Below are 9,911 nucleotides of genomic sequence, written 5' to 3' on the forward strand. Positions count from 1 at the left end.
GCGGTTCATGACCTGAACACAGCGGTGGAATTACAGCCTTGTCACACAAAAGTTACCTTTTCAAACATGTGTCAGCCTACATTTTTTCTTTGCATCTTCTCTCTCATTTCCCTATGTACTCATTCCACTTTCTCAACCAGCTCTCCTGGTTTTCCTCATACCTCCTCTTCCTTCTTCAGGTGAAATACCCCTCCCACCTGATTTTGGAATGCAAATTCATTTCTCAAAGGACCACCTGACTTTGAGACACGGTTGTTTTCCTAACAGCTTCTTCACAGTGGGCGTGAGCGTAGTGGTGAATTCATCTAACAGCTCTACAGCCTTCCAGAAAATGATGCCAATGACATTCTGAATAAGAGCAGTATTTTAAAGAAAATCAACAAAAGACTCTGAATCCATGAGAACATTGTCACATACAGTTACCAAAGGCAGCTGTTAATGTTATTGCCGGTACTCTACTTTTGGCTGCACCGCCTATACACTCCTGCCAATGATGTGCCAAGATGCCTCAGCTGACCTACTTCATCTTCAGCACCAAAGACATCTTTGTAAGGACACGCAGTCGCCTCTTTGCTATCTAGGGGACTTGGGGGGGGAGATGGCCTGTGCTGGGGGAGACCTAGGCAGCATGAAAACCCCGGGGAAAACCCTGGAGATTGATGTACGAAGGGCGGCCAGCTCAGCTCCAGCCAGACGAGCCAGCCAGGGCGCACAGCCCGAAGTACGGCTCTTGCAGAACCAGCTTGGGTGCGTGGGTGTGCCACGCCACCCTCCCCTGCTCAGAGACCCTGTTGCTGAAATCACAGGAGTTCACTCGGGAGTCTTTGCACCCATGGAACAACGGACCCACAAATCAGTTTAGTGGAACTGGGGGCAAGAAACTAAGTTTTCAGCTTAACCACAACAAAAAACAAAAACAAACAAAAAAAAACCACCCACCAAGACTTATCATCTTATGCCCTTCTGAAGGCAAGAACTCAGTGAGCCTGAGCTTGTGTCTTACATCCCTACACAGGACTCCCCACATCTCAAAACCAGGCTATTAAAGATTAATAATAAATCTCAACAACAGTCAAGGAGTAGGGTCTAATGAGCACAGGCCCATACTATCCACTTACTACTGCATTTTTATTCTAAAATACTGATTGCTAAGAGACTGAAAATAAAAATCCCATCAACATATATGGCTTATGGTTACCATTACGTTGATTAGTAGTTTTAATTTGAGAATTTTGGATATGATTCCCAGTTCCAGCACATAAAATTTTCCATTGAAAGCAGATTTTGGCATTCTTTGCATGAGATACAGTGGTTAGTGTTAACATGCAACCAAAAATTTTATGCAGGCAAATAAACTTACTTCCTTTTCTTTGGGCTCACTTCCAAAACACTGTTTTTAATATATGGTGTACAAATGTCCCGTAACACTGCTTTATATTAAAAGCATGAGCCAGAAATGTCCTATGAGAACACTACTTGGGTCAGTATTTTTCATGTGCTATTATTATTCACGCCTACATACCTATATGGAAATACAGAATCACCTACAACGTATTTAATTTCTTCAGAGGAAAACACTTCAGGAACAAAATTTAGCACGTCCTACTAAATGGTGTGAACACACTGAGAAAGATTTATTGACTTGACTCCTCTTACGAACATCAGTTACAGAAACATTTTGACCCTCTACTCAAAAAATTGAACATGGTAAAAAAAACATATAATAGCACGAAGCTGCATCTGCTGAATTTTTTCAGTCAGCACACGTGGATGGACGTTCTTCAGCATCTCGGTGAAGCCAGGCATTCAGATAATGTACAGATCAACAGAGCCAATCTCTTTCTCACACTGGCATATACTGCACTTTCATTTCTGGAAAATCTGTATTTTACCACTGTTTTAGAGACTGACTCCCTTCTCCCTCTTCTCTTTGTGGACAAACACACATATCTCACTTGCTTTCCAGGACCATGAATGCTCTGCTACCAGGAGCATGACTGCAATGAAACAGTATTAGAAGCTCATCCTACCAGTGAGCTGCTTTGGTACAAGCACCACGAAACTGGGAAGGATTCCAAATGCACCAGAAGGTGGTTGGCTTGCACTCAAGGCCCACGATGTTTTAACTACTTCACTTACTACATGGATACACTCCTTGAGGAGCACTGTAGACGTACGTACACTGTAATAGTGAGGCCTCTCGGCCAGTGATAAATGGTACTTCAAAAAAATATGCAACAATATAAAATCCACCTCAAATTCAGTTGGGAGAAGTGTGGGTTTCTTCATTTATCTTTGTTACACAGAAATACTCTTAACTGGTAGGTACACATGCACCTGCTGTAAGTGTAACTTACGATCAAAACCTTTCTCACATAAACTGAAAACCAAATGGCATTATTACCGAAGTTTTCCATTTCTGCCTGGGTTTGCTTGTGTTTTGTGGGTTTGGAGGGATTCTGTTTGGTCGGTTTTTTACCTGAACCACTGTAAGACGACGACGACGGTGTTCGCCTTGAAAAGCTTTTCACGGCAAGACTCTGGCCTCGCTGTTTCCGTCTCCAAGCTGTTCGGCATTTGGAGTCTATGCTTTGCTTGATTCGATACCAGTCAGATTCTGAGATTCCAAATTTATAAAATAGGTGACCTTTAATTAGAGAGAAACACAAAGGGGTGAAAATTAGCATAAATCCATACTTTCAGGCAAATGCTTAGACGACACACGCTGTCATGCACACAAGGTGAACAAAGCAACTATGCTTGACACTGCCTAAAGGAATACAATGACCTTACGAGAAATGCCAAAGCTCTACAGTGGTGTGATTTCAAGAGCCACGCACAGAATTAAGTAATCATACATGTGCGCAGTTATGCAGTTAAAAATGCCAGCGGTCTATGAAATTTCCTGATGTACGCTTCTATCCATGGCAACCTCACTGTTACATCCAAGATGTGCAACACTGACCAACAAAAGGATTCGATGCTCCAAAGCAAAAACAGGATGAAGCTTTATTTATCACTGACAGCACCCCACAATACGTCTGATAAGTAAGAAGACGTGTAAAAGCTCAACATGAAAAAACTCCTTTAAAGCTCAGTTTGCAATTCATCAGAACCCAATAATGACACAGTACAAAATCATCATCTTCTGAAAATGTTACTACTAGCGTTAAGTCATTTACAGAGACACATTATGCGCTTTCCAGCATTTGGTGCTACGTTGCCAAACTGTTATATAAACGCAACATAGACTCGTGAGTTGAACTGAAACGAAGTTCTCATAGATCGAGTCCCGCTGCCAACTTAAACCAGGTTCATTATCACGTGCAACCTCTGCACCCAAAGGGGAAGCCTCGTTACACAAGAGACAGAGGGAGCAAAACGACTCTTTCAGGTATGACAAGAAATACTTGTTTTCACATCTGGACAAATGGCTTTAAAACTGGGAAGGAAACATGTTGTGCATTGTCAGCTGTTTCAGGGTCCTCCTCATAGTGCTCCAGGCTTTCACCGTTTCACTGTAAACCTCAGTGCGGTTTGTGTTGTGCTTAAAGCATCAACAGTGGAAGGCATCTGACTGGATGTTAAGAGCAATTTATAATCTTCATGGCTGCAGAAGAAACACTTGAAGAAGTAAACTCCAAGGTTCAAAAGCCACAGATTACAACAGAACTGTGTGAACACACAGCACACAAACTTCAGTACTTCTAAACTTTTCAGAATTAGATGTGCAATACTGCAATTAAAACTCAATCCAAAGCTGTAATGCATGTTTTTAGTCAATGTGACTATGTTTGAAGGATCTCTTAAAAACCTTTATTTTCCTTTTGGTATCAGCTGCTTTCCATACCCTGCGAAATAGAATAATCTTTTTCAACATACTGGGTTTACAATCATACTCTCGGATAGGATCCTGATCCTGTGAAGTACTTGCTTAAGCTGTTGTATAGTCCTACGAGCAGGATGTGGTCTGCTCCTGTAATACAAATGATTTGAAGCCTACAGCTGTAAAAATTCCAGATTTGCACAAACCAGGAGCTTTGTACTTTGCTTTGTGTTATGAACGAGCTGAGAGCCAGAAACTGGAAGTTGCAGGTTACTGATCTAACACAATCAAGTGGTGTCCTGTATCTCTTAAGTCATCATCATAAGTTTTAAACACATGGTTTTCTGATGCTCTGAATTTTGTTATTATAGATCTGTTCAAAAAGCAATTTGAAATAAAGAACATACGGGAGGAAAAACACTGGCACTGAAAAGCCAATGCAAACGCACTTTAAAGGCCCAACGATTTCTCCCTGGTGAGTGACAGCAAGCACGTTACTTAGAGATGGCTTTACAACCCCTACAATCTGTCTCCAAAAAGGGGGTGGGAGTAGGAAAGGAGGAAAATCGACTGAAATTATCATCTGCTGCTGTGCAACAGTTTCCTTTCCATAGGTGTCAGCAAAAGGAAAGCACATTCTGTACTGTAAATACTGAGACCACATTTCTTGGTGTAATCTATTACTAATGTGCACTACACAGAGAGATGGGTTTATAAATGTTTGCAGTAACATCCAAAAAAAATAGTTGTGCTTTAACTCTTTACACGACTTCAGCTGTTGGTGTGGACGAGAAAACTGGTGTATGCCATAAAGCTCTGGGGTTGTTTTGAAAAGTGTCCATATTTCATTCATAAATACATTTTAATGACTTTCACGTTGTTTGCTGCTCTGTTTGGAGAAGTGACTGAATCAACTGTAAGTCACAGAAAAGCAGTCTAGCTAGGAATTTTAACTGTTACAGCATAATCCATGGGATATTTCAGGATGTCACTTAACTCAAAGAGAAATTAAAAGCAATATAGGCTATCTGGGATGAGATACTCCCAGGTGCAGTGAGCCGTTCATACTAGCAGACCCAAAGCCCTGTTGCAGAAGAGCTTGAGAAAGATTATGGGTGCCAGAGCTGCGATATAAAACGTCCCAGAAATTGCTCGATGGAGGGAAGACAGGAAAAGACCTTCTTCCACGTACTGATCATAGAGTCATTTAGTCAGTGTGATAAGGGACAGCCATGAAATACTGGATCCAGACACCAGTACCTGCACGGAGAGAATATGACTGCAGAGGAAAGCGTGGAAACCAGGAACGAGCTGAACGGGGTAGAGTCAGAGAAGATGATTTTCGGCTACAGACCTAAGACATCAGGCACAGAGTTTCAAAGCCAGGCGTGCTTATTTCTTTTCCCTTATACGTGAAATTCCTGTTGCAGTGGCCAAAGGTGTAAAACTGGAAGAGATGAAAGGCCTGCGGTTTGCACAGATTTTTACCGTAACTGCATACTCGGTCACAGTTACTGCATGTGCAAATTAGGCATGAAAAATTAGCCCTTAAGTAGAAAGATAGTTGATATAAAGGCTAAATGAATTTCAGATGTATAAATCTATCCAGTTGGTATTAGGATCTAAAATGTTCCTCTACGAACAGGTCTTTAGGAACCGCATTTCATAACAGCCCTCTGATGACTGAAGAGAAACGTAATGCTAACGACAGCGGAGTGTTTTTCAAGTAGATAAAAAGTTCACCATGACGTTAGAAATATGATTTACCTGTAGTAGAGAAAGACATCCCAAAAACATGTGCAAGCAATATTAGAAAACTGAAGCGTGCTGGCTTTCTGTTCTCTATCCATAAATGATCACAGGCAGGAGAGCTTTCAGCTGCCTCGTTCCGAGTATGTCATCTAGCAAGAAAAGTTAGAAAGGCAGCCCTAAAGCAAGTTACTGCAAATGAGACATTTAATTCAGGGAAATCCATATGAGAAAAGACAGAAATACTTCAGTGTGAAGGGATTTGACTTTTTCGGGACATTTCCTAGTCAAAAGCAGCATGAAGCGTTGTAGTTCGTGAGCGGCGCCGTATCTACGAGCCACGTAACAACCCCGCTAAAAACCCATTAAAAATACATTCAGCAATATAATTCAGTGCTTTGGCAAAAAGACAACAGTATTTTGGAAGACAGATGCACTTACAGGAGAAGAGTGAAGGAAAGGGTTTAGATCATTGGAAGGATGGCTGACTGTTCTAAGCAATCTGTTTAGGACAATGGATGGTTGCCGGTAACATTCAAAACAAAGGATGTGCTTGTTTTTAAACATTAAGGGTCCAAAGTTTGCTTTCTTTGGGAACCTCACTTCCTAAACAAAGCTTTCTATGAAAACACAGAGACTTTAACTAGTCCAGTTATTTAATAAATAGCAAGGGCTTGAGCGACTTCTATAGACCCAGTACATGCTAGCAGCAGCTGGGGAGACAAAAAGGGCTGCAGGAAGAATTCAGAGAGACACCGGCTACTCTGCAAGGCACGGAGGAAATCGCTTTGGTTTGTGAGACCCAGCATTCAAACCTTATCAAGCAAAAGTTTAGGAAGAAGGCATGTGTGCATCAGGAAAATTAAAGAAGTCAGCTTTAAAAGCCAACAGGTGCATCACACTACGTTTTGCCTTCCAGATCCTAGACTAGAAACACGGCACGTTTTTGCTGAAGACCCTATAAAGCTAAAGAAGACGACTGACACGAGTTCTAGAAATGCTGCTTCTGCACTGCCAAATAAATCTTCCTGTGGTTCAATGATCTGGTACAAACACACAGATTGTCAGCAACAATGTCTGAAACGACTCCCAAACTTTTGGGGCATCTAATGTACAAAACAGGGAGAGAAAGGGTTGGGTTGTTTGGGGTTTTTTTTCCAAAACAAGGCTAATTAGAAAAAAATAAAACCTGATGAAAACAAAGTTCCTGAGAAAGTAATCCTTTTTTAAAGGTCAGAAGTCAGTCAGCAGACGAAACAATCCACATAAAACATTAAATTGTAAAGAAATTTAATTAAGAACAAATTGAAGAGGAAGAGATGACATTTGCAGTATCAAAACCAGACATGAAATCGTCCATCTTGGTACCGCATTCAAAATCAGGTCCCTAAAAACAAACTTCACGGCAAGAGCTTGCATTTGGGTACCGTCAGGTCATGCTGCTTCCCTTTCTCCAGGAATACCAGACTTCTTTAGAAAATTAAAAGGTAAATCATCACTGTCGTAAGTTCCCTTTGCGACCATTAATACAGAGATGGCACGGACTTTCCCTCTGTTATTGTTACATTTGAAAGATTAGGGAAAGTGTTACCCCCGGAGAATCCAACAGCCACATGAATAAAATAAGGATATATTTACATTGAATGTGTAATCCTAACAGATTGGTCAACTGTTCTTCCCATTTCCAAAATCAACATCATTTTTAAAGTCTAGAGAAAAAGCAACAGGATGTTACAGTCAAAATTCAAATGATTAAACTGACAAACAGAATCCTTTTTTAATTGACTAGAATATGATGGATACTATGAAAAAAAAGGGCTTCAGATTCTGCCTGCACAGACTCATGAAGAGGGGCGATCATTTGGGGGTTTGGCTAACAAAATGCATTTTTTCACGTAAGGGTCATACATTTGGAGTTCTTTTTATTAAACGAATAGCGTATGACAAGATCGGCTCTACGAAACATTGGAACAGCGGAGGAAAAAATTAAGCACCTCTGAAGTTACTCCTTGCGCCTTCGGGCTTCAATTCTTCAAACATAATTACGGTCATGCGTTGAGCATATTGAAACGATTTTAAAGAGAGTAATTGTTTACTCATTTGACAGCTGCGAGGGAGGGGGCACAATCTCCACAGCTGGAAGGCAGTTTCCCCTCTCCCAAACTCAGAAGTGTTTCGGGCTGGGCAAAGGGCTGCAGGAGGGGAGGGCAACATCCTCCTCATTCAAGGAAAACTCGCCCCGTCAGAGCCAGTGGGATGGCACAACCTCGGCAGCTTCTATGTCACACATTGGTGAATGTCAGTCGTGTCACCAGATAACCACCTGCCACAACACTGTTCTCATCCACAGGCTAAACGCCATCCAACAAGAGATGGGGAGCTGTCAAAAACATGGAGAGAGGGAGGAGGGAAGGAAAATTCAGCTACCAAGCAATTACTTTGGTTTCCTTTTTACTTCTACGGGTCCTTTGCTTAACTATTACAATCATACCTTTCAAACAGCTGCAGATTTTACAGACCGCTGGAGACCCGCGTGTGCACACTTCACAGCGCAAACTATAGCCAGGGGGCACTTAGAAACAGCCGCAAGCACAACGGAAATTGTCTCCTACAACCCTACACATAACTAAGGAAGGATTTACAGTAACCAGAATATTTTAAACAGTTAAATATTAAAATCAATCACTATAAAATGCTCACAAAATCTGAGGGTTTTGGGGAAATTTTCAGTTCTCAGCTTTAAATAAAAGGAATGCCCTGTTTTCCTAGGTATAGGAGATACGATTAAAGAGGATTTCTGCAAATAAGATTCCATAGAAAACAGGTTATTTTATTGTACTCTTCAACTAAGTTATAATATCTAAACCTCAAAATTCCACGTTAACCAAACCCCTTTCTACTCAGACAACAGGAACTCAACTCCATACCAGAGATCTCAAGGAGAACTTTATGACAACACAGGTAATTGCTAGTTTCACTAGAATGGCTTTACAACAAACACCTAGAAATTGTTTACCTACAGTAAGAAAATTAAATGGCATGACAAGAGAGCACGGAAATTCATAAATATCACTAAGAACACAACTGAGAAAGCCAGGCACGTTCAAGGAAATGCTCCTGATGTGCAAAACATCAGTGAAGTCAGTGGTCTAAAGTGTGAGCATGTGATTAGACAATTTGGGGAATAAGGACTAACTTTAGGGACACCAAACAATGTTTTTTTCCAGGAGTGTATTGCTCAAATTGCATAATTCTCCTGGCTCCCAGATGCCATCATGATGCGGGTTTTATATAAATACACACGTCAGCACATTAAGGAACCAAGCTCTAAACATTCTGTTTTCATACCTTTTACAAGATAACTGGAATAGCAGTGAGACTGTGGACATAAATTTATGCAGATTTAACTGATATCAGCCTACCAGCATACCGTTCCTACCCCCTGAAATCCCAGTAATACAGGTCTTACAACCACCTGAACACCATGTGCTACACACTGTGGCTACTGTGAGATTCCCCAAGCTGAGAAAAGGATGGTTTGAGGCAACATGCTATCACTCACTGCTTCCCTTTTAGACTGAAAACCCCCTTTCTAGTACATATGAAAGCAGTAGGTTTGAGCCATCTCAAGAAAACCAACAACTCAAAACAATGTTTTCTCATCTCAGCTCCTGAAAAAAAGCCAAGTTCAAATTAAGTATCTGTCTGGTAGGAACACTTTCTGGGATCAAAAGGGTGCCTTTTGATGTACCAGCATCGCAGAAAGCCAGAGGTGTTAAACTACAGTCCAACTACTTATGAAATGCTAATTACATAGATTGTTTAGGCAATCTGCTGATTACAATTCTATGCAAACAGCACACTAAACCACTTGGAAGAACAGCAAGAACGTTTCTTTCAGTAATGTCAGTGACTCCGACACGCTGAGGAAGTATTTCAGAAATGAACTTGTTCTAAGTATCTACCAAAGAGCATGAAAAGTGTTTGCACTGAGGCTTGTGTCTCAGTAACAGATTAAAGTGAAAGCCAACCATTCACTGCTCCCATCATTACAACTTTCCCTGTCAAGCTGAAGCTGCAGATCCCAGGATTTGGTGGATGCAGACAGCAGCTGTAACCACATTAATTTTCCCCGTTTGTCTCAAGCAGGCCACATCAAAGCCCTCCTGCAAGAGAGCACTCGCCTCTCCCCAGTGACTGCTGCAAGTCCTCCTGCTTCAGGTAACACATGCGGTCTCCAACACCCAGAGAGCTGTTTGTTTGTTTGTTTATTGGCTGGCTTTAAAATAAGTGCTATGACAAAGCAGTAAAACCCGAAAGGCATGAGGTTCCTCTT

The 9,911-nt window shown here is 41.3% G+C and overlaps 1 protein-coding gene across 1 annotated transcript in view; it reads right to left on the reverse strand.

The window, feature by feature from the left end:
• The window catches only part of BANP (BTG3 associated nuclear protein), a gene marked incomplete at its 3' end in the record, with an annotated part of 68,856 nt that overhangs the window by 13,621 nt on the left and 45,324 nt on the right, over nt 1-9,911 (reverse strand). The window contains exon 7 of the mRNA XM_010155152.1: nt 2,480-2,647. Coding sequence (XP_010153454.1) covers nt 2,480-2,647 — 168 coding nt within the window. The remainder of the gene's footprint in view (nt 1-2,479; nt 2,648-9,911) is intronic.

Source organism: Eurypyga helias, unplaced genomic scaffold, assembly GCF_000690775.1.
Source record: "Eurypyga helias isolate BGI_N326 unplaced genomic scaffold, ASM69077v1 scaffold617, whole genome shotgun sequence".
Taxonomy (NCBI): domain Eukaryota; kingdom Metazoa; phylum Chordata; class Aves; order Eurypygiformes; family Eurypygidae; genus Eurypyga; species Eurypyga helias.